Source organism: Poecile atricapillus, chromosome 1 (genome assembly GCF_030490865.1).
Source record: "Poecile atricapillus isolate bPoeAtr1 chromosome 1, bPoeAtr1.hap1, whole genome shotgun sequence".
In the NCBI taxonomy this organism is placed as follows: domain Eukaryota; kingdom Metazoa; phylum Chordata; class Aves; order Passeriformes; family Paridae; genus Poecile; species Poecile atricapillus.
The window spans coordinates 126,359,268-126,382,008 of NC_081249.1; the positions used below are offsets into that span (position 1 = coordinate 126,359,268).

At 70.4% G+C, this 22,741-nt stretch overlaps 7 protein-coding genes across 10 annotated transcripts; 3 read left to right on the forward strand and 4 right to left on the reverse strand.

The window, feature by feature from the left end:
- Positions 1-157: 157 nt before the first annotated feature.
- CLP1 (cleavage factor polyribonucleotide kinase subunit 1) lies at positions 158-2,462 on the reverse strand. Its single transcript, XM_058863206.1, has 2 exons — positions 1,687-2,462; positions 158-966 (listed from the first exon to the last, which is right to left on the reverse strand). Exons 1-2 carry the CDS (start codon positions 2,446-2,448, stop codon positions 295-297), a joined length of 1,434 nt encoding a protein of 477 aa, XP_058719189.1. The 5' UTR covers positions 2,449-2,462; the 3' UTR covers positions 158-294.
- Positions 2,463-2,570: 108 nt separating this feature from the next.
- On the forward strand, positions 2,571-5,312 carry YPEL4 (yippee like 4). Of its 3 annotated transcripts, XM_058863230.1 has the most exons (5): positions 2,571-2,908; positions 3,518-3,823; positions 4,319-4,362; positions 4,475-4,583; positions 4,809-5,312. In XM_058863230.1, the coding sequence occupies exons 1-5, from the start codon at positions 2,573-2,575 to the stop codon at positions 4,896-4,898; spliced, it is 885 nt and encodes a 294-aa protein (XP_058719213.1). In that variant the 5' UTR covers positions 2,571-2,572; the 3' UTR covers positions 4,899-5,312. The 3 variants fall into 3 exon arrangements, with proteins under 3 accessions (XP_058719213.1, XP_058719204.1, XP_058719218.1); XM_058863221.1 differs by having other exon boundaries at positions 4,475-5,312; XM_058863235.1 differs by lacking the exon at positions 3,518-3,823 and having other exon boundaries at positions 4,475-5,312.
- A 159-nt stretch (positions 5,313-5,471) lies between these two features.
- Positions 5,472-9,488, reverse strand: SERPING1 (serpin family G member 1). Of its 2 annotated transcripts, none has more exons than XM_058863113.1 (9): positions 9,425-9,488; positions 8,521-8,590; positions 8,283-8,352; positions 7,717-8,170; positions 7,493-7,630; positions 7,215-7,418; positions 6,947-7,089; positions 6,422-6,641; positions 5,472-5,884 (listed from the first exon to the last, which is right to left on the reverse strand). In XM_058863113.1, the coding sequence occupies exons 3-9, from the start codon at positions 8,349-8,351 to the stop codon at positions 5,637-5,639; spliced, it is 1,476 nt and encodes a 491-aa protein (XP_058719096.1). In that variant the 5' UTR covers position 8,352; positions 8,521-8,590; positions 9,425-9,488; the 3' UTR covers positions 5,472-5,636. The 2 variants fall into 2 exon arrangements, with proteins under 2 accessions (XP_058719096.1, XP_058719017.1); XM_058863034.1 differs by lacking the exon at positions 9,425-9,488 and adding an exon at positions 8,821-8,920.
- LOC131592609 (ubiquitin-conjugating enzyme E2 L5-like) lies at positions 8,584-10,627 on the forward strand. Its single transcript, XM_058864260.1, has 4 exons — positions 8,584-8,934; positions 9,718-9,807; positions 10,151-10,337; positions 10,403-10,627. The coding sequence occupies exons 1-4, from the start codon at positions 8,914-8,916 to the stop codon at positions 10,561-10,563; spliced, it is 459 nt and encodes a 152-aa protein (XP_058720243.1). The 5' UTR covers positions 8,584-8,913; the 3' UTR covers positions 10,564-10,627.
- Positions 10,628-10,778: 151 nt separating this feature from the next.
- Positions 10,779-13,057, reverse strand: SMTNL1 (smoothelin like 1; the record flags this gene model as incomplete). Its single annotated transcript, XM_058863973.1, has 7 exons — positions 10,779-11,006; positions 11,084-11,235; positions 11,310-11,412; positions 11,865-12,005; positions 12,088-12,121; positions 12,279-12,438; positions 12,635-13,057. Coding segments are annotated over 7 exons (1,158 nt in total), but the record flags the coding sequence as incomplete, so codon positions are not given.
- Positions 13,058-14,486: 1,429 nt separating this feature from the next.
- On the forward strand, positions 14,487-15,507 carry TIMM10 (translocase of inner mitochondrial membrane 10). The gene is made up of 2 exons (XM_058863401.1): positions 14,487-14,736; positions 15,242-15,507. Exons 1-2 carry the CDS (start codon positions 14,666-14,668, stop codon positions 15,441-15,443), a joined length of 273 nt encoding a protein of 90 aa, XP_058719384.1. The 5' UTR covers positions 14,487-14,665; the 3' UTR covers positions 15,444-15,507.
- Positions 15,508-16,558: 1,051 nt separating this feature from the next.
- RTN4RL2 (reticulon 4 receptor like 2) lies at positions 16,559-20,818 on the reverse strand. The gene is made up of 3 exons (XM_058863357.1): positions 20,594-20,818; positions 17,910-18,397; positions 16,559-17,513 (listed from the first exon to the last, which is right to left on the reverse strand). The coding sequence occupies exons 1-3, from the start codon at positions 20,625-20,627 to the stop codon at positions 16,770-16,772; spliced, it is 1,266 nt and encodes a 421-aa protein (XP_058719340.1). The 5' UTR covers positions 20,628-20,818; the 3' UTR covers positions 16,559-16,769.
- Positions 20,819-22,741: the final 1,923 nt, after the last annotated feature.

The following is a 22,741-nucleotide window of genomic DNA, read 5'->3' on the forward strand; positions in this document are numbered from 1 at the left end:
CGTACCACAGCGGGGGCTGGAGGGGGCGGGCGGAGCACGGCCGGGACCGGGCCCTGCGCACTCCGGGCACGGGGGGAGCCCCGGCCCGGCAATCCCCGGTCGCCTCGGGGACCCCCCCCCCACCGCCCCCACCCTCAGCAGGCGCTCACCAGCGGCAAAAGCTTCCAGATTTAATAGCAAACTGTACAAAAAGTATAAAACCGAAATGCGGGTGCTGCACCGCGCTGGGGAGACAAGGAAGGGGGCACAGGGAGGAGGAAGAGGAGGAAGGGGGGGGCACATCCCGCCCTTCCCCTACTTGAGGTCCATGAAGCGAATGTCCATGATGAGCAGAAAGTTCTTGGGGAGGGGGCGTGGAGCCGGGGACAGCACGGTGAAGACCTGGCGCTCCAGGTCCACGCCGGTGACCACGATGAAGCCGGCCACGCTGGTCTCGGAGATGTTGTCGTCGGGGCTGTCGGCGGTGCTGACGCTCAGCAAGTGGTGCACCATGTCCCGCCCCGGTGTCACTGGCACCAGCTTCAGCTGGTTGTCCTCCTGCGACATTCCCAGCGGCAGGCACGAGTCCGGGATGGTGGGCGCACCCACCTTGTAGATCTTGACGTCGGAGAACTTGACGTCGAAGGCGTGGGGGTAGAAGCAGCCGCGGAAGCCGTAGAAGTACTCGCGGATGCGCTCGTCCCGGCATTCCCGGCGGAAGTCTTTGGAGCGCTCCACCACGCCACCGGACTTGGGCAGCAGCACGGTGCGCACAAAGTGGGGCAGGTCCCGCTTGAGCTCGTTGTAGAGGCGCTCCTGGTCCAGCACCACCACCACGTCCACCTCGAAGGCGGAGGCGGCGTGCACCAGCGCCTGGTAGCCCGAGCTCTTGACCCAGCCGCAGGTGTTGATGACGCAGCCGCTCACCGACGCCCGCCGGTTCACCTCGCAGCGCTGGTTGAAGACGTCGGCCAGGCACGACGTGATCTGCGGGAGGAGGGGTCACACAGAGGCACCGGTGTCCCCACGCTCTCCCCAGCCATGTCCCCAGCTCCTCCAGAACCCTCAAGGCCTCGATTCTGGGTGGCCACCCAGGGCAAAATCGTGGAATTGTAGAGTGGCCTGGGTTGGAATAGACCTTGAGCACCATCCAGTTCCCTACGCCAGGGATGTCTTCCACCAGCCCAGGCTCCTCCAAACCCCATCCAACCTGGCCTTGGACACTTCCAGGGACAGGGCATCCACAGCCTCTCTAGGCAGCCCTGAAGGGCCTCACCGTCCTCACAGCAAAGTAATTTCCTCCCAATATCCAGCCTAAATTTCTCCTCTCACCTGACCCTGTGAACCCATTCCACCCCATCCTATCGCTCCAGATCCTGACAAGAATCCCTCTCCAGTTTCCCTGTAGCCCCTTAGGATGGAAAAGGCTGCTCTGAGGTCACTGCACAAACTTTCCTCCTCCAGTCTGAACTGCCTCACCTCTCCCAGCCTGTCTCCGTAGGGGAGGTACTCTAGTTCCCTTGATTGACTTCGTGTCCTCCTCTGGGCTCCCTTCCCACCCTGATCCGATAGCTGGGAAGGGCTGCACGTTTTAAAATGTGTTGTGCAGCCTCCAAACAGCAGCAGCAGGAGCACCCCGGGGATTCAGAGACCGCCTGGGGTTACTCTGGGGCCAGACCCAACCCGGGGCGAGCCCCCCGTGCTCACCTTGTTGTAGAGCTTGATGTTGGTGCCGGGCGTGGTGGAGCCGAAGTGGTAGACGAGGGGGGCCTGCAGGGAGAAGCCCTCCTCCACGTCGGCCGGGCGCTCGATGTACAGCGCGCCCATGGTGCCGGGGATGGACACCGAGCCCTGCCCCACGTCCAGCTCCACGAACGTGGGCCGGCGGCCCAAGCGAACGGCGTAGTTGAGCAGCAAGCGGCACACGGTGGTCTTGCCCACGTCGGTGGGCCCCACCACCATGACGCGGGGCCCGCGCTCGTCCTCCCGCTCGGCCTGGCGCCGCATCTGCTCCAGCGCCGTGTGCGTGTTCAGGTACAGCAGCATCGGCGTGTCCCGCGACACGTAGGCCACCTCGGTGCGGCCGCTGAGCTGCACGGTGCAGCCGTGCCACGTGAACACGGCCACCTTGGCGCCCGCGTCGAACGTGAACTTCTTGTTGCGGGTGAGCTCGGTGCCGAACACCTCGGCCATGCCGGTCAGCAGCTCCAGCTGCACCGTCTGCGCCGCCTCCACCTCGAACCGCAGCTCCGTCTCCCGCTCCAGCTCGAACTTGGCCACCTGCTTCTTCTCTTCGCCGCCATCGTCCGCCATGACGGTGACGCCGGGGTCCCCGGGCCGGTGCCCCCCGCCCGCCGCGACGGCGACGGAAGTGACGTCAGAGCGGCGCGCCGAGAGCCGCGGGTGGCCTGGATCACGTGGTACGCCAGGTTCGCGGGGGGCGTGTCCTGTCCCGTTCCTGCGCCTCATTTACATCTCATTTGCATATCGCCCGCAGTCCCTCCTCTAGTTTGCATCTCATTACAGCGAGGCTCCCCCTCTCCCCCTCCATCCCTCGGGATGAGTCCCTCGGGCTCGTTTGCATGACGTTCGCATGACATTCACACGCAGTCCCGCGCGCCTGATTTACATCTTACAGGGGGGACACGGGGGACACGGGGGCACGGAGGGACAGGGTGGCCACGGGGACGTGGTGGGGACACGATGGGCCGGGACGTGCTCCGGCGGCAGCAGCGCATCCCCGGTGGCCGGGCTGACGTCGGAGGGCCGGGCGGTGACGTCACGGCGGCGGTGGCTGCGGGTGACGTCACGGCCGCGGGATGAGTCACGGTACCGTGATGCGGCTCCCGGGCACGCAGGGCCCCCCCCGCGCCCGCCCCGGGGACAGCGGCGACAGCGGCAGCGGCGGCAGCGGGGACAGCGGCGGGCGGTGAGCGGCCCCCGGGAACCCACGGAACTCGGTACCCCCCATATGTCCCCCAGAGAGCCCCAAAGCCCCATCGAGCCCCGCGTCGTGTCCTCCAGCGCTCCTGACATTGCGCCCCCAGGGCGATACCCCGTCCTCCTTCACCGCAAATATCCCCCCCAGCAGCGGCTCGCCTCCCGGGGACCCCCGTCACCCCTCCCGGGAGACACAATCTACTCCTTGGGACCCCCTCATCGCACCTTAGAACCCTCATCAACCTCCCGTGAGGACTCCCATCATCTCCCCGTCGGGACTCCCATCATCCTTCCTCCGGTTCCCTATTCCCCCCCCACGCCTGGTACTCGCGCTTTTCTCCCTCAGGACCCCCATCATCTCCCCGGGGACCCCCACCCCGAAGGGACTCCCAGACGCTTAGAGAAGAGACCCCAGACCCAGCTTGGGACGCCCCCCGCCTCCCCAGTCCCTCGGGGCCCCCCCGCTCTCCCGCTGTCCCCGCTGCCCGTCACTCCTGCTGTGAACCGCCCGCTCTCAGCCGGCTCAGGACGTGGAGCGCCCACTCCCGGGAGACTGAGGAGGGGGTCTTCCCTCACCGCCCCCCCTCCCCCTCCGCAGGCCGCCCCCCTTTTCCACCTCCTTCTGCCGGGGGGCCCCGGCGGAGCCCCCCGAGCCCGGCCGGGCGGGACGGCGGCTCTGGGCGCGCTGCTGCGCTGCTTCCCCTGCGAGCGGCTGTGCGGGGGCTGCGCGGTGCCCCCCGGGGCGCTGCCCCCGGCCATGCCGCCCCCGGCCCGCCGCCGCCTGCCCCCGGCCGCCCGCCTGCCCCCGCGCACCTTCCGCAGTTACCTGCCGCGCTCCCACCGCACCTACAGCTGCGTCCACTGCCGGGCGCACCTGGCCCGCCACGAGGAGCTCATCTCCAAGGTGCCACCGCCACCCCCGGGCTGGGTGGGGACTGGCCCTCGACTGCTGGGACAGTGGGAGTCCCCCTTGCCGTGACCCCGGGGGGGTCCCGGGACAGCGGGTGTCCCTTCCCCGTGTCCCCAGAGTGTTGAGTTTCTCCCCCGCGATGCCCCTGGCGCGGCAAGTGTGCCCCTGTGGTGTCCCCCGGTGCGGTGAGTGCCCCCCCTGCGGTGTCCCGAGATGAGGACGTTCCCATTCCTGGATGGCCAGCATCGCCTCATGGCGGGAAGCATCCACCCCACCCCCCCACCCCCCACGGCGTGGTGACCCGTACGGTGATCCCGTGGAGGTGACCGTGTCCCCCTCAGTGTCCCCAAGTCGGCAGGTGTCCCCCTGCGGTGTCCCCAGGCTGGTGCGCTGCTCGGTGGCAGTGCAGCGGGATGGGAGTGGGACATGGAGGGAGGGGTGCCGGGGGCCCTGGGGGACCCACCAGTGACACTCGCCGTGTCCCCACAGTCCTTCCAGGGCAGCCACGGCCGTGCCTACCTGTTCAACTCCGTGTGAGTACTGGGGGGCACCGGGGATGGCAGAGGCCAGGGGGAGCCCCGGGGGTCCCGGGGGGTCCCCGGGCTGGGTGTGCCGAGCCTGTGGGACACTCCGCTCTCGGTACAGGGTGAACGTGGGGTGCGGCCCGGCTGAGCAGCGGCTGCTGCTGACGGGGCTGCACTCGGTGGCCGACATCTTCTGCCAGAGCTGCAAGACCACCCTGGGCTGGAAATACGTGAGTGCCCCCCAGCTGGGACCCCCCACCTGCTGCAGGCACTGCCCGGCGACCCCAACCCCTGTCTGGGTGCCCCAACCCCTTCCATGGGCACCCCTGGTCATGCCAATCCCTTCCATGGGCACCCCCGGGCACACCAAACCTGTGCTGGTGACACCCCCAAGCCCTGGGGAGGGCAGCGCCCGTCGGGGCATGTGGGGGCTGACACTGTGTCCCCCCACCCAGGAGCAGGCGTTCGAGAGCAGCCAGAAGTACAAGGAGGGGAAGTTCATCATCGAGATGTCGCACATGGTGAAGGAGAACGGCTGGGACTGACGCGGGGGTGCAGCTGGGACTGGGGGGCACGTGGGGGAGCGCTGGGTGACCCCCTCTTTGGCACTTTCCCTGTGCCCCCCGGTGCCCCCTGGGTGGCACCAGCCGCGGGGGTTGCGGGGCTTTTCTAGGGCAGTAAAGGCTTTTTTTGTAGGAAGGTGCTGGTTGTCACCTGTCCCCGGCGCTGCCACCACCCCTGGCTCACCCTGACACACAGCCTGGCACAGAGTGGGGGTTCCTGGTGGCCCCAGCCTGCCCCTTCCCCTCCTCACATGCAGGAGGCGGGAGGTGGCTGGTGCGTTTATTGGGACCCCGAGCTAGCGGGGAAACTGAGGCACGGGACGAGCAGGGACCCTCTGGTGCCCTGGGGAGGCGGGGAGTGTGAAGGGTGAGGAGATGGGAAGGGAGAGAGAGAGAAAGGAGAAGAGAAGAGAGGAGAGGAAGGAGGGACAAGGAATGCAGAGAGAAGAGGGAGGGAGGGAGGGAGGGAGGGATGGAGGGAGGGAGGGAGGGAGGGAGGGAGGGAGGGAGGGAGGGAGGGAGGGAGGGAGGGAGGGAGGGAGGGAGGGAGGGAGGGAGGGAGGGAGGGAGGGGAGGAGAGAGGGGAAAGGGGTAAAGGAGAGAGGGAAGGAGGGAAGCAGGGAGAGGAGCAGGCAGGGATGGAGGGAAGAGGGAGAGGAGGAGGCGGGAGGGAAGGATGGAGGGATGGGAGGAGGGACGACAGGGACAGGAGGGGCAGAGTCAGGGCTGGGGGTCGCTGAGACGGCCCATGAAGACGGGGAAGTCGCCGATGTCGTGCCAGAGGACGAAGAGGAAGGGGCGCAGGGCCTCCAGCACCGGGGCCGAGCGCGCCACCGAGGTGGCCATGGCAGCCGCCGCCTCCGCGCCGGTCTCGTCCAGTGCCAGCACCGCCCGGTGCCGCGCCGTGTCCACCGCGGCCGGGCCCCGCGCCAGCCCGCACAGCTCCGCGTCCAGGAACAGCCCGAAGTCTGCGGCACCGGCCTCAGCATCACTCCCGCGGCATACCGGGACACCGGGACACCGGGGACACGGGCACAGAGGGATCCAGAGGGGCAGGGACATGGAGACGCAGGGACACAAGGACAGTGGGGATAGAGGAGGCACCGGGACACAACGGGGACACTGGGGGGCGCCAGGGGACGCTCAGGGATATGGGGAACACCGGGGAGATGGGGGATATTTGGGCCGCTGGGGACATGAGGGACACCAGGGGATAATTTGGGGACGCTGGGATATAAGGGGACATTAGGGGCGATGGGAGGAGCAGGGCACCTGCGGGGCACTGGGGACATGGGTGACACCAGGGACACGGGAGTGCGGGGGGGACTCAGGGGAAACCAAAGGTAAGGGGATACCAGGGACATTGTGACCTTTGGGGACCCTGGGGAAAGTGACGCCCAGGGGAGGGACCCGTGACATCCTGCAGGGAGTAACGTCACCGCACAGGGACTGATGTGACCCCGCAGCCCACCCAGCCCCTGTGGTGCCACCAGAGCTGTCCTTACCCATGCCGTGGACCACAGCCACCACATCCAGGGCGAGGTCGAGGCGTATGCGGGGCAGGGACAGCGCGGTGGCCCGGGGCGGGGTGCGGGCCGCCCGCCGCAGCAGCGCCAGGAAGGTCGTGGGGTCCAGCACCCGCTCCAGGGTCTCCAGAGGCTCCAGGGGCCCCCGTGGCATCATCACCACGAGGCTCAGCCCCCCACTCAGCTCCAGCCGCCCCACCTGTGGGGCAGACCCCCACCTAAGGGCCACTCCGGGGACCCCATGGACCGGCACCCCCACAGTGCCACCAGGGAGGTACCAGCCTGGCATCCCTCAAAGTCCCAGGGGAGCGAGGTCACAGCCTGTGCCCCTTTCAGTGCCAGGGGAGTGACATCAGCCTGGCATCCTCCTCGAGTGCCCCAGGAGTTATGTCACAGCCTAGCGTTCCTCCTCAGTGCCACTGGAGTGACATCATGCCATTATCCCCCCAGCAGTGACCCCCCCGGACCCCCAGCACCTGGTGGCCGGTCCCGGCCAAGGGGTACCTGGACCTGCAGGCGGGAGTCGGAGAAGGAGGCCACCGGGTACTTGGCGCTGGTCATGGTGGGCACCTTGCGCGGGGGGTGCCCGGGCCGCAGGAAGGGCAGCGGCACCGTCTTCTTGCGGTCCAGCGGCGTTCGCCAGGCGGCTGTGGGGACACGGCACCACGGCTGGGGGGCGGGGGGCACCGGGGGACCACACGGGCCGGCCTCAGCCCATCGCCCCATGCCCGGAGGATGCCCGGAGGATGCCCGGAGGGTGGCGGGGCCGTACCGCGCAGGTGGACGGCGCTGAGCAGCAGCAGGCTGGGCTCGGGGGGCAGCGCGGACAGCAGCGAGGGCAGCAGCCCCTTGCTGGCCTCCCGCACCCAGGCGTTGATGCGCTGCAGGTCCAGGCTCTCGTTGCCGCTCAGGGCGTACGGGCGGGCGCCGTAGAAGCGCAGGGAGTCGTTGAGGAAGCGGGGCCGGACGTGCAGCTCTGTGGGGCGGCACGGTCCCGGTGTCAGTCCGGGTGCTCAGCCGGCAGCGGAGCCCCACCGGCACCCGCCTCACCTGGGTCATGGAAGATCTGGGCGGCCGAGAAGAGGCCTGGCGCGCTGGCCAGCTGCTGCAGGGCGCCGTGCACGCAGTCCAGCCCCTGTGGGTACGCCAGGAGGGCGGCCAGACGCTCCCGGGTATCTCCGCGGGCGCCTGCGGGCACGGGGGAAGCTCAGCGAAGTGGCCCGGCTGGGACAGCGGTGACACGGCGGTGCCGGTGCCCGCGGGCAGCCCCTCACCCAGCAGCAGGTGCGAGAGCCCCACGGCGACGTTGATGGGGGAGAAGAGCAGGTTGGCGTCGGGCTGGGCAGCCTCTGCCATGTGCTGGTAGAAGCGGAGGGCAAAAGTGACCAGAGCCTCGGCCACGGCAGCCCGCTGCTCCCCCGTGGGCTCCCCGCAGGTGTCGGAGGGCTCCTCGTCCCCAGGGCACGGCAGGGCGCTGGTGCCAGGCGTGGGCACTGCCGCGGGGTCATTGGCTGCCGTGTCCAGCTCCTCCGGTGCTTCCTCAGGCGCTGTGGGGCTGGGGGCATCTGTGACACCCCAGCCAGGCTCCCCGGCGTGGGCGCTGGGGGTGGGCAGGACAGAGGCCCCCACGTCCTCCGAGGGAGCCGGGGTACGAGCAGGGGGCTCAGGCGGTGTCGGGGTCTCTGTGAGCAGCGCCATCCAGCTCGGAGAGGGCTCCAGAGTGAGCACCTGGGCACAGGGACTTGTGTGAGGGGGCATGGGGCACCCGGGGGGGGACTCAGGTAAGGGGGTATAGAGGGGTGTCGGGCACGGGGAGCCCGTGTCCCTGGGCCACACTTACCGGGGTGACAGCCACCGTGGCTGTGGCCACCAGCCATGCCAGAGGCAGCCAGAACGTCTTGGTGGGCATGCTGGCGGGAAGGCGCAGGTCAAGGGCAGGACAGACCCAGCACCCCCACCCTGGCAGCCTGCACCTCCCGTACCCCCACCCCGTGCAGCCCCATCCCGGGGTGTCCCCGCTCTGTCCCCCCGCGGGGGACCGGCTGTGGGGGCGGGAGGGGGCAGCACCCCGAGCCCACCTGGGTGCCCGGCGGGTCGATCCCTGCGTGTCCAGCGGGCGCCGGGGGATCTGGCCAGGTCCGACCGTGCCTGGTTAAAAATTAAGGAGGTTCCCGTAAATCAGCCGGGACACGGCCCGTAATGCGGGGGCAGCCGTGGGGGACGGGCAGGGGGGTGCGGAGGCAGCCGGGATGCGGTCTCGGTTTGCTTCCGTCAGGCACCGTCTGCGCGGGGCTCCGGCTTTCTGTCACCCTCCGCCCCTGGGACCCCCGGGGTGACGGGGGTCGCCGGTCGCCCCAGGCCCATCTGTCCCCACCCACCCGTGCCGGGGGCGCGGCCGGAGAACCTCGCCCCGCCCGCCCAGAGGCGTGACCCCACGGAGCCCATCCCCGTGGCACCGGGCACTGATCACCATGGCCGGGCGCATCGCCAAGGTGGGCACCGGGGGCACCGGGACAGGACAAGGACTCCGGCGCCGCTGCGGTACCGGCGCGGGGGTCCTGGTGTTCGCACCGGACCGAGGGGGAACCGTGCTCGCGGTGCGGGGATCCCGGTACCGGGCTGCGAAAGGAGGTTCTGGGGAGTGTTAGTGCCAGTGCGGGGATACCGGGATGTGGCAGAGGCGCTGCTGGGGGGTGTCAGTGCCCGGTGCGGGGGTCCCGGTACCGGGGATAGGCAGTGCTGGGGTGTCAGTGCCGGTGCGGGGGTCGCCGGTACCGGGGATAGGCAGTGCTGGGGTGTCAGTGCCGGTGCGGGGGTCGCCGGTACCGGGGATAGGCAGTGCTGGGGTGTCAGTGCCGGTGCGGGGGTCCCGGTACCGGGGATAGGCAATGCTGGGGGTGTCATTGCCAGTGCGGGGGTCCCGGTACCGGGGATAGGCAGTGCTGGGGGTGTCCCGGTGCCGGGGTGCGAGGGAAGCAGTACCGGGGTGGAGGGTCTCCGGTGCGGGAGTGACAAATACCCCTGCACGTTTCAGTTTCGTTTCCCCGGCGGGGCGGCCCGTCCCAGGGGTGTGTCCAGACTGCCGGCCCCGTCCATAAAGGTGTGCCCTGTAATTAAACCCTGCCTATTAAGGCGCGGCCCGCGGGTGACCCCGCTCAGGGGCGTGCTCCGGGTGGAGGATTGACCTATGGAGGGGTCGCTCGGGACACACCTCCGCCCTAAAGGGGCGAGTCCCGAGCGGCCCCGCCTACACCTGCCCCACCCCTTCCCCGCAGGAGCTGGAGGAGGCTCGGCGCTGGGAGGGGGCCCGCGACGTGCGGCCGCTGGACGGGAACGTGCGGCGCTGGGGCGGTCTCCTGCTGCCCGTGCGTGGGGAGAGGACACGGGAGGACGTGGGGGGCTGCGGGGAGTCCTGGGGAGCGGGGACTGTGCGGGTCCCCTGCGTATGGGGAGCATGCGGGCTTGTAGGAAGGATGTGACCCTTGGGACCGGGGCCGTCTGACTGGGTGACGGTCCCTCTCGGGACAGAATTGGTGAGGGTCCCTCTGCGCATCCTGGGCTGGGGACACTGGGTGGATGTTCCCCTCCTGAGGGGCTCGGGCTGGCACGGGGGAGTCTCTACGGGGGGCACTGGAAGGACAGGCCTCCTTCCCCCCGACGGACGCTGTGGCAGAAGGGGCTGAGGTGCCCCCCCCCATATCCCGGCAGAACAACCCCCCATACAACACGGGCTCCTTCCGCTTCGAGCTGACCTTCTCCCCCAACCACCCGCTGGAGCCGCCCTGCGCCACCCTCCGCACCCCCATCTACCACCCCAGCGTGGACCTCGAGGGCCGCGTCTGCCAGCCCCTCACCACCCACGTGCACTGGGAGCCCACCACCCGTGCCATCCAAGGTGGGTACCACGGGGACAGGGGCACGGTGCTGGGGGTTCCCCCTCTGACCCCCCTGCTCCTGCAGTGCTCCAGGACCTGCTGCTGCAGCTGGACAGCCCAGACCCCCAGCGGGTGCTGCGGCCGGACCTGGCCCGGGAGCTGCAGGAGCGTCCCGAGGAGTTCTGGCGCCGGGCAGAGGAACACACCCGGCTCCACGCCGAGCCGCGCCCTCACACCCATACATAAGGCAAAAAATTTCCTCCATCACCTGCTCTGGCTCCGTGGTGCCTCACTGGGAGAGTGGGGGGCTCCAGGAATTGCTGCCCCCCACCCACGTGCCAGCCCTGGGGGATGTCACCCTCCTGGTGGCAGAGCCAAGGCTGTGCCCCAGCCTGGTGACAATGCCCAGACACTCGCTTGGTGCCAGCATTCCTCCCTCCAGAGACGAGGCCACCACCGCCTGGCACCATGAACTTTACTGCTGGGCGACAGAGCAGGGGACAAAGAGGGGGATGGCACAGGTGGGGGGCTGTGGGGGACCCTCTCAGCGCTTCTTGGTCTTCACAAGCCCCTTGGCCACGAGGCAGCGGTACAGCTCCTGCACGTACGTGTACACACACTTGGCGTCGGGCACCGGCAGCCGCACCATGTCCTCCACTTCCAACAGCGGGGCACAGCCCGCCCGCTCCCTATGGGAAGGGACAGAGCGGTCACTGGGGCCGGGGCTGGCCGGGGGGACCCAGGGGCTGGGGCTGCGCTCACGCACTCGGCAGTGGCGAAGGCCAGGGCAAAGTTCTCCCGGCGGGCGTTGGGCTCCAGGGCAGCAAAGTCGAAGGCGTCGGGGAAGAAGCTGTGCAGGAGGGCGCAGAAGGCCAGGCCGCTGCCCCAGCTCCCCGAGAAGTTCTGCACATCCACGTGCTGTGCAAGTGAGGGGGTCAGGCTATCCCTGGACCCCCCACCGGACCCTCACACTGCCCCCCACCTGCACTCACCGCGTACCCACGGGTGCGGGCACGGCACCACTCCAGCAGCATCGTCTTGACCGTGGTGGCACCCCCTGAGCGCCGCAGGTGTGGGGCTGGGCCCTTGGCAGCCCTGGGGGGACCTGGGCTGTGGGTTCCCCACACCCCACCGTCCCTCAAAGGGACCCCCAGCCCCTCTGTGACCCCACTGCTCTGTGGCTCTGGGCCCCCAATGCCCCACTGCCCCATGGTCACATAGCCCCCCCTGCCCCATGGACCCCCATTTCTCCCTGTTCCCCTCATTGCCCCATGTCCCCCAGTACCACCATTGCCCCACAGACCCCCAATTCCCCAGTGACCCCACTGCCCTGTGCCCCCCAACACCCCCACTGTCCCAGCCCCCGCCACACCCCCAATTTCCCCTGTACCTCCCATTGCCTCGTGGCCTTCAAACACCACCACCACTGCTCCATGACCCATCCCACTGTCCCTGGCTTTCCTGTAGCGCCCCTCGTGTCCCCCATTCCCTTAATGCCCCTCCTGCCCCCCACCCCCGTGTCCCCCATGGGGTCAGGCCCCCCTCACCCTCCGAATTTCTCCAGGATGGCGCTGCGCCCCTGTGCCCGGGACCCCACTCGTGGCCGTCCCCCAGCCCCCTCCAGCTTCAGCCTCTGTCCCAGTGAACCGGGGGCTGCCTTGTCCCGTGCCCCCCTCTCTGGAGCACCCCTGCAGGCACACACGGGTGGGACAGCCATGAGCAGGGAGCTATGGGGTGCCATCCCTGCGGTGGGGTACTGTGGGGACACACCTCTTGCTGCCCCCCGTGTCCTCGGTGGTGCCAGCTGCAAAGAGAGAGGAGGGGTCAGAGGGCTGGAAGAGAGCACCCACACCCTCTGGGCACCCCTGGGGGCTCAAGGTCCTGTCCCGTGGGGAGGATGGACACTGTGGGACAGCAGTGACCCCAGAACTCTTGGGTGCCATCGGCCAAATGGCTCCTACCTGTGGGGGACGCTGGAGATGCTGGGGACATAGGGGACGTTGGGGACATAGGGGACGTTGGGGACATAGGGGATGTGGGGCTGGTGGCCCCCTCTGGGGACGAGCAGGGAGGGAACTCAGGCCACAGCTCGTCGTCGTCGTCCTGAAGCCAAGTGGGCTCCTGTAAGCAACAGGCAGGGTGGCACTGCCAGCACGGGCAGTGTCACTCACACAATGTCCCTGGCACTGTCAGCCTGGCCCTGGCACTCTCACCCCGCCCCAGTAAAGCCACCCCTGTCCCCATCCGAACCGCAGCTGCCCTCCCCACCGCCTCCTGCCCCGGCTGTGCCACCGCCTCCCTTCCAACCCCTCCTCACCTGTCGGCGCCGGGTGTTGCCCGCTGCTGCCGGTGCCGCTTCTCCCCCGGTACCCTCCTCGGCACCCCCTCCGGTGCCCCCGGCTGTCCCTGGCTCGGCATTGCCACCACCTTCCCCAGCCTCCCCGGCATCGCCCCCGGCACCCCTGGGTGCTTCTGCCCCGCTGTCCCCGGCAGCCTCTCCCCCCGCGCACCCCCCTTCACCCCCCGTATCCTCCCCTTCACCCCTCGTGTCCTTCCCTTCACCCCCATCGCCCCCCGCTTCCCGAGCTCCCTCCCCACCCTGGGGAGTCGCCGCCTCCCCGCTGCCCGGCCCCGGCCCCGCGGCGGGGTCAGGGGGGGTGTCCGGGGTGGGGCTACCCCGGGTGGGGGTACGGGGGGTCGGGGTGCCAGGGGTCGGGGTGCCAGGGGTGGGGGTGCCAGGGGTCGGTGTGCCAGGGGTCGGGGTGTCCGGGGTCGGGGTGCCAGGGGTGGGGGTGTCCGGGGTGGGGGTGCTCGTGGTGGGGGTTTCCGAAGTGCGGGAGTCCGAGGTCAGGGTGTCCGAGGTGGGGGTTTCAGCATCTCCCAGAGCTTCCATATTGCTGCGGTCACTGCTGCAGGGATACAGGGCTGCCACTGGGGAGTCCCCCGATGACGCCGTGAGCTGGCCCGTGCCCCCCATAGCCCCTCGGCCCGGCTAACTCCTCTCCTGCCCCTGTGCCCATGGCATTCCCAACGCTGGGCACCCCAGTTGCCCCACCCTGGCTCCCCCATGCCCCATCCCAACACCGCAACAACACAGCCCGGTCCTTTCGTGTTTTCCTGTAGCCCCCCAAGCCCCAAACCTACCCTCCCATTGCCCTCCCGCCCCACTTCGCTACCCCCAATGCCCCGTGTCAGCACCCCTGTGCCCCTTCCTGCCCCCATGTCCCCTCCCGACCACACATATCCCACCCCGGCCCCGCCGTGTCCCTCTCCCGGCCCCACCTGTCTTCTCCCGGCGCTCCAGTGCCCACTGCCGGCCCCCTATGACCCCTTCCCGGTCTCCCTTGCCGCTCTCCGGTTCTCCTCCCCGGTGCCCTCCAGCCCGCACCCTCCCGACCGCTCCCCGTTCCACCCGTGCCCCCCGGAGCCCCTCGCCCCGTACCCTCCGGCTGCTCCTGCTCCGCCGGCCCTGCTGCGCCCCAGCCCCCCCGCCTGCTGCTATTTTTACGCGGCGGGGGCAGGTGCCGCCTTCACTCACCGCCCACCCGCGGGGCACGCGTGGGGCCGGGCCGGACACCCGGACATGGCTGGGGAGGGGGACAGCGGCGACACCCAAAAGCAGCCCACGGGGGCACGACCGAACCCGTGCCGTGCGACCCCGGGGACACGGACACCCTGGGCAGGGACAGGGAGACTTGGGGGTCGCAGGCACACGGGCGAGGTGGGGAACACAGACTCGGGGGTGTATGGGGGACACGGGGGACGTGGGGAACACGGGCAGGGCAGGAGGAACAGATTCCCGGGGGGCAATGGGGAACACAGGCACGTGGGGACACAGGTCACACGGGGACAGACCGGGCGGGACACAGGAAAACCTAGGGAGACGGGGAACAGGGGACACAGAGGCGGAGACCGGGAGGGAGGGGACCCGAAGCCCCCCAACGATGCCCGGGTGAGGTCTCGGCTTTGGCCACGCCCCCTCCAGTCTGGCCACGCCCCTTTCCGCGGACCACGCCCCCTGCGGGGCAAAGGCCGGACAGAGCGCGCGCTCCGCCGCTCCCCTCCCGCCGCTCGGCCGCCACCACGCCCCTTCCGTCGGACCAATCAGCGTCACTGGCACACTCCTGGTTCCGCCTTCAGCTGCACGCGATTGGTCGGTGCCTGCGGTGGGGCGGGGCCACTGCGCGGGTGGGCGGAAGCGCGGCGCCCACGTGGTTCCTGCAGGGAGCCGCCGCCGGGTCCCGAACCGAGCGGGACCGCGGGGATCCAGCGGGGCGGATCCGAGCGGGGTCGGGCCCAGAGGGACCGTGATCGGGACCGGGACCGAGCGGGGCAGGTGCTGGCCGCCATGGATCCGCTGCGGGCTCAGCAGCTGGCGGCCGAGCTGGAGGTTGAGATGATGGCCGACATGTACAATCGGTGCGGCCCGCCGGGGGGGGCATCGGGGCTCTTGGGGTACTGGGGCGTGTCCGTGTCTTGGGGGACACTAGCGGCTGTCAGAGGCACTGGGAGACCCTGGGGTGCTGGGGTTATAGGGGAGTGCGGGGGGTCCTAGGAGACACCCGGGAAATGGGGGGGGAACCGGAGATGGCTGAGGATAGGGGTCGGTGAGGGGGTCCTAGGGGTGCCCGGGTAACGATAACAGGGGATACTGGGCTTGTTGGGGTGCAGCGGCCGGGCTCTCGGTCGGTGATGATGGGGGTACAGGTGGTGGGGTGCAAGGACTGGGGGTGGCGGGGATGGCGATAACGGGGGGTTGCTGAGGTGCGGGGCTGTCTCCCGGCGGTGCTGATGGCGGGTATAGGAGATGTTGGGGTGCGGGGTCGGGATCCCGGGGGTGGCGATGGCGGGGTACAGGGTGTGCTGGGGTGCAGGGCCGGCTCCCGGGTGGTGCGGGACTCAGGCGCGGTGGCGATGCGTGCAGGATGACCCAGGCGTGCCACCGCAAGTGCGTCCCCCCGCACTACAAGGAGTCGGAGCTGTCCAAAGGGGAATGCGTGTGCCTGGACCGCTGCGTGGCCAAGTACCTGGAGGTGCACGAGCGGATGGGCAAGAAGCTGACAGAGCTGTCCCTGCAGGACGAGGAGCTGCTCAAGCGAATGCAGCAGGGCACCGGCAGCGCCTGAGCCCCCACCCCGCACCCCAATAAACCTGGGGCGTCTGCTGTGCTCCCCTCACCCCCCAAACCCACCCTGTGGCTGTGTGTTGGGGTACGTGGTGCCCGTGGTTGCTGCTGGGAGTCCCCCTTGCTGTCCTCAGCTGCCACGTGCCGTGTCCTTGTGGGGGGCACCCCTGGGTGCCCCCCCGGCTGGGCCCAGCCCGTGTAATCCCCCGGATTAGGCAGAGCTGGGCTGAGCCCCTTGTAATCCCCAGTGGGATGGGACAGGGCTCAGCCCCTCCCTGTCTGTGTGTGCTGGGGGTCACCAGAGGGGACAGCCGGGGCTCCCGGCACAGGGACACAGCCCCAGAGGGACAGGGCACAGGGACACTCCCAGGACACCCAGCCCCGGCTGAGGATACACAGATGGGACCATGTGGGGACAGCCCAGGGACACCTCTGCTTGGGCAAAGACCACATGGGGACAGCCAGAGACCACAGGGGAGGGGGCATGGGGACACTCACATGGGGACAGTCCACACAGGGATGGACACCCCCACACACTCCCGGGGGCAGTTGGAGGGGACATGGCGGGGGGACACAGACACCCAGAGAGTTACACCTGCTGCGGGACACCCCACGCTGTGTGAGGGACACGTGCCGAGGGGCAGCCCAGGGGTGACACACAGCCAGAGGGACTGAGGGTAGGAGGCGGGCCGTGTCCCTGCGCCCACAGCCCCGCAGCGTCTGCTCCATCTGTGCGCTAGTGCCTGCGGGAAGTGGGTCAGGCTGCGCAGGGCGCGGGGGTGGCTCCGCACCCCGCGGCTCCCGTGACACCCGCCAGCACCCTGCGAGGGGTGCGGGGTGTCGGCGTCACGGGAGCCTGCGTGTCACCGGCCCCGCGTGTCAGCGGCCCCGCGTGTCAGCGGCCCCGCGTGTCACCGCCGCGGTGGCGGTGGGTGTGTGGCGCGTGTCGGGGGGTGCGTGTGGCCGCGCTCCCCGCGCGGGGTGTCCATCCGTCCCCCCCCACAGCTCCCTGCACGCCTCGCTGCCCTGCCATCAGCCGCTCCCATCAATATTTCAGGAGCAGCAGGCGGTGACCTGGAACGGCAGTGGCCCACCCACAGCAGCCAGGCCCCGCTCTCCCAAAATAAGACCATTTTTAATAAATAATTTCCCACCTTTTGGTTCCTGTTGGGGGTTTTTCCCGCTCAGGATGGGAGGGGAACCCCTTCTGCATCCTGCAGCCCCCACCCACCGGCTGTTCCCCACAGTTCTTGAGGCCTCCCCCGGGGAAAAGGGGGGGCACGGGCACCCCGAGGAGCCGGGACCTCCCTGGGGCGCCGAGGGGGGCTCAGAGTCGGGGCAGGATCAGAGCCAGCAGGGGCAGGAGGACGGGGGGCCGGTGGGGCGCGGCGGCGGCCATGGGGGCACAGGGGTCGTGGGGGCAGCTGGCGTCCTCGGGGGGCCCGCGGGAGTCACGGGACGGGGGGGGCGGCCGGGGCTGGGGACCCCGCAGGTCGTGGGGGGGCAGCCCGTCGCGGTAGAAGGCGGAGGGCGGTGCGGCCGGGAGGGTCCCGGGGCGACCCAGCGCCCGCCCCGGGGTGCCCATCACCGCCACCCCGTTGCCACCGCCGCCGTTGCCATCTTCCGTCTCCTCCTCGTCGTCGTCGTCCTCGGGGCAGGCGTCGAAGTCTCGGGGGCGGAGGTGGCGCAGGTCGGTGCCGCGGCGGTGCGGAGGGCTGGCGCACGGCACCGGGGAGCTGGAGACACGCGTGCGGCGGAACCAGGCCCACAGCGGGCGCGCACGGCAGTCGCAGGCCCAGGGGTTGGCGTTGAGGCGCAGGAACTGAAGCGAGGGCAGGGCAGCCAGCGGGTCCCCGGGCAGGGCCACCAGGCTGTTGTTGAACAGGTAGAGGATGGTGAGGCGCGCCAGCCCCCCGAAGGCGCGGCGGTGGATGGCTGCCAGCCGGTTGGCGTGCAGCAGCAGGCGGTCCAGGCTCGACAGCCCCCGGAAGACGCCCTCCGACAGCGCCCGCAGCCGGTTGCCGTGCAGGAAGAGGTGGCTCAGGTTGGCCAGGTCGGCAAAGAGGTCGTCCTGCGAGGAATGGGAGAGGGGTGGGTGTGGGGTGGGGGTCCACCCGGGTGCTGTTCTGTGGCCCTGTCTGGTGGGCATCACCTGGACAGCCACTGCTGTGGGCCCCGCAGAGCCCTGCCATGGCTCCTAGTCCTGCCAGCATCACCCGTCACCCCCTCCCGTGTCCCTCCTCCACGAGCATCATGCAGCACCTTGCCCCATGTCCCTGCCGTGCCGGTGTCACCCACGGCCCTGCCCCACGGCCATCACCCTGCTCCCTCAGCATCTCCTGCCCCGCATTCCGGCCCCATCGGTATCACCCTGTCCCACACCCTGTCACATGGGGTGTCACCCATCACCCTGCCCGGTCCCACCTCTGTGCCCTGGAGGCATCGCCCACCACCCCACCTCACCCACCTGGAGGTAGAGCAGCCCGTTCTCCTGCAGGTAGAGGTACTGGAGGCTGCGGAGGCCGCGGAAGATGCCGCTGGGCAGGCTGGCCAGCCGGCACCGGTACAGGTGCAGGGCCTGGAGGCGGTGGAGGCCGTGGAAGGTGTCGGGGGCCAGGACGCGGAGGTGCGGGTTGTCACCCAGGTCGAGCTCCTCCAGGGCGGGCAGGTGGCGGAAGGTGCCCGGCTGGATGGAGGAGATGTTGTTGGAGTAGAGCCAGAGGGTGACGGTGCTGGGCCCGAAGGTGCCCGCCCGCAGCGCCCCGATGACGTTGTTCTGCAGGAAGAGGCGGCGGGCGCCGGGCGGGAGCCCCGCGGGCACCGAGGAGAAGTTGTTGGCCTGGCAGCTGACGGTGGGCGGCGAGACGTAGCAGGTGCAGAGCGCGGGGCAGGCGGGAGCCCCGCCGGGCACCCACACCAGCGCCGCCAGCAGCAGCAGGGCCGCCGGGCGCCCGCCTGAGGGCACAGCGGGGCGTCAGCGCGGGGCACCGCGCGTCTCCGACCCCCGCGACCCCGACCCCCGCCCCCCGCAGCCCCCCGAGCCTCCCGGGGCCGTGCCCGCCCGCCTGGCCGTGGCACTCCAGGAACGCCCCATGGGCACCTCTCGGAGCATCCCGGGGCCGTGCCCACCCCATCAACACACGGTTCCTTAGGAGAGTCCCAAGGTCCGATCATTCCGTAGGGTTGGGCACCCCAAGGAGGCCCCCGGGACTGTACCTACCCTTAGGACTATGGTTCCCCAGGAAAACCCCAAGGTCATAACAACCCTCTAGGGCTGGGCGCTCCCAAAAGCCCTCCAAAGCCACACCAGCTCCGTAGGGCCACGGTTCCCCAGGAGAACGCCAAGGTCATCACCACCCCGTAGGGCTGGGCACCCCGAGGTGGGGGACTGTGCCCACCCATAGGGCCATGGCCCCCAGAGGGCCATGCCTCTCCAAGGGCCCCCCTAAGGCCATGCCCATCCACACGGCCACGGTCCCCTAGGAGATCTCTAGGGCCACAGTCCCCCAGTAGAATTCCAAGGTCATGACCACCCAGTAGCACTGAGCACCCCTTGCAGCCCCCAGGCCCACATCAGGCCATAGGACTCTACTCCCCAGAGACCCCCCAGGGCTATGCTGCTGCACAGCACCGAGGCTGGGCACCCCCAAAAGTGGCTGTCCATCTGCGACCTCCTGGGGCTGTTCCTACCACTGGGGCCGTGCTCCCCAGGGACCCCCAAAGCTCCCCGACCCCCCCTGCCATGGCCACACTCCTGCGGGACCGTGCCCGCCCCACGGTCCACCAGAATCCCCCACAGGGTCACAGACCCCTGGGACCCCTCTCACCCCAGTCTTGGTGGGGTGGGGGTCCGTGCCCCCTCCCCAAACGGGGCGGTGCCACGTGCGCGCGTGCCGCGGCCACGTGTGGGGCGGGGCACGCGTGGGCGCGGGCTGACGACACGCGCCGCCGCTCCGGGTGTTCAGCATCCCCCCCTTTCCAACCTCCCCCCCCCCACCCGTGTCCATCCCCCCCCTCAGGCTGCAACCCGAGAGCTTCATCCATAATTCAGCCCGGCGGCCTGGATCCACGCCCGGGGATGCGTGGATGCGCCCAGTCGCCGCTACCGGGGGAGGGGAGAGGAAGGAGGGGGGCGGTGGGACCCTCCGGTGCACCGGAGGTCACACCGGAGATGCACCGAGGGGTCCCACCGCCCCCTTCCCTCCCTTCCCCTCTGCCGGTGCTCCACGAGTTGGGGGGGTACCCACCCCCCAGCCACCCACGGAGGCGTCCGGCGCATCTGCTCAGCGCCGCCCCCCTCCCCCGGCGCCCCGTGCCGGCGTGCGCCCCCCACCCGCGTCCCATCTGTCACTCCCCCACGCCGCGGGCTGACTCAGTTGGGAGCTGAAGTCACCGGTTCTCAGCTTCCCCCCCCCGGGTGCCAAATCCCCCCAACCCGGTACTTGCGGGTACCCCACCGACCCGCGGCACCCACCCGCGGGGTGACCCGGGCACTCCCGGCTCCCCGGCAGTGCCCACATTGTGAACCGTGGGGCGTCCCCACGCCGGGCTGGGGGTCCAGGGGTGGCACCGCGTACCCCGTGGGTCGTGGGGCACACCCCGCTGGGGGTCGTGGGGTACCCACACTCCGGGCTGGGGGTCTCGGGGTGGAACCGGGTACGCCGTGGATCGTGGGAGCGCCCAGAAGCCGGGCTATGCACGCCGGGGCTGCGCAGGGTGTGCCGGGGGGTCCGTGGGGCACCCCCACGCCGCCCTGGGGAACCCGGGATGGCACCGAGTATCCACGTGTCATGGGGCACCCCCACGCTGGGCTGGGGGTCCGGGGGTGGCACCGGATACCCCGTGGGTCATGAGACAGCCACACTTCGGGCTGGGCTGGCAGCAGGCACCTCGTGGGTCGGGGGGCACCCTCGCGCCAGGCAGCCGGGGGTCGCGGGGGACTCAACCTGGGGTGCCCCGGGACTGCGCCCCCACGCCGGGCTGTGCTTTCCGGGGCGGCCCCGGGGTCCCCGCGCCCCCGGGGCTCCCCACGCACCCCGGGACATCCGCACCCCGGGCGCTGCGGGGCATCCTGAGCCGGGACCGAGGTCTCCGGGTGGCACCCCAGGGTTCACCCGACACCCGTGGGACCCCGCCCGACCCCGCGCCTACCTGGGGGCAGGTCCCGAGCCGTGGGGGGCCGCATGGCGGGGCGGCCGCTCAGGCGCTGCCCACCCGCGGGGTCATGGCCGGTGCCGGGGGGGCTGCTCGCCCCCTTCGCCCCCGCCGCGCCGCCGGGAGCAGCAGCCGCCGCCGCCCCGGGGCATGGCACGGGTGGGCTCGGGCTCGGGCACGGGTGGGCTCGGCTCGGCGCGGCGCTGCCCGCGGCTCCGTGGGGCTGAGCCCTCCCCGCGCCGCGCCTTATCCCGGGGCGGCCGCTCCGCCCCCCGCGCCGGCCCCGCCGCTTAACCCTTCCCGGGCCGGCCCGCCCCAGGCGGGACAGGGGTGGGCACGGGGACTCCCGGCGGGGACAGCGGCGGATGCGCTGCGGGCGTCCACGGGGGACACGCCCTGCGGGATTCACGAGGGGCACTCCCAATGGGGACACACGGGGGTGTGACGGATTCCCCCCCGGGGGGAAAGGACGCGGGGCTCGCGTGGGGAGCTTTGAGCGCGGGACACGGAGGGTGGTGTCCGTCCGTCAGTCTGTCCGTCTGTCCGTCCGTCCCTCCCTCCCTCCCTCCCTCCCTCCCTCTCTCTGTCTCACGATCCCTGGAGCGGCGCCGGGCTTTGGTGTCCCCGCGGACAGCGGGACCCCGCGGGGGCTGCCCCCGGAGCGGGTGCGGCGGGGCCGGGAGTCCCGCAGCCAGCGAGCCCCCGGGAGGGCGCGGGGGGGGCCGCTCTCCGCACACCCACGCGGGACCGCGCCGCTGTTCGTGGTGCCGGACCGGCGCTGTCCGTGGTGCCGCCGCGCCGCTGCCCGGCCCGGCCCGGGGCAGAGCGGGAGGCGGCGGTGCGGGACGTACCGGCCCCGCCCGGGCCCCGCGCCGGTGCCGCGCGTGGGGGGGGGCGCGTGGCCGCGCGGGCTGCGGCGGCACCGGCACCGGCTGGCACCGGCGCGTGTTTGCGGCGCCGTCTCCGGCGAGCGAAATGCCACAAGCTGGTGCGGCGGCACCCGTGGGAGGGGGCGTGGGCGGCGCGGGGCTGACTCAGGGGCCGCCATCCGCTCCCCCCGCCCGTGCCCCCAGCCCGGCCGCGGAGCCCCCGGCCGGACACCGCTGATCTGGGCAGGGGAGGGGGAGCCCACCCTGGAGGGGCTGTGGGGGGTGGTGCCCACCCGCCTGGCCAGCTGGGGACAGGGTGGATAGGGAGGGGTGGATGGACGGTGAAGGATGATGGAAGGAGGGGACAGGTGGGGGGACAGAGAGGTGGAGGACGGACTGGTGGACAAGTGAACACAAGGAGAGGACAGACAGACAGACATTTGCACGGAGAACATCTGGAGATGGGGGGGACGAACCGAGGGATGGCTGGAGGATGGAGAGGACAGACAGGTGGATAGGTGGAGGGACGGGCAGGTAATGGGCAGCTGGATGGTTGTGGGACAGATGGATGGGATGGATTGAGTTGTGAATGGAGGGGGACAGATGGACAGGTGACAGACAGACGGATGATGGACAGATGGATGGGTGACAGACAGATGGATGGGTGATGGACAGATGGACGGGTGATGAACAGACAGAAGGGCAGCTGGCAGAGCAGATGAGAGGCTGGAGCAGTGGGGACAGGTGGGGACAAACCAGGTGGCTGCAAGCACTGATGGATGGACAGAGGGACAGAGGAGAGGATGTGGCCCAGGGGAGGGTGACAGGAGGGACAGGAGAGTCTTGGCTGGGGCGAAGGGAGGGGGTGGGGGACCAGGGCCAGGCAGGGGACACAACAGAGCGGGGTGACATGGGAATGGCTCTGGGATGGCGCAGCTGGAGTGGCCCAGGGACAGCCCAAGGGTAGTCCTGGGGTGTCCAGGAATGGTCTAAGGGGTGACCCAAACATCACTGAAAACTGGCCCAGGAGTGAGCAAAAGGGCGATCCAAGGGTGGCCCGAGGGTGGCGCCAGCAGGAGCGCATCTTGGGGACACCAGGTGAGGTGTCACACCTGGAGATGCCGAGGGGGGCACCCGCGGGGGCCGTAGGGGCGGCACCGGGGCAGGGCTCCGTGCCGGGCCGGCCCCTCCTGGGCGGACCCGCGGGTGACCGGGCCCGCTCCACCGAGGCCGCCTCCCGCGCCCCCCCGAACCGCCGCGCCCGGGGGCGGGGCCC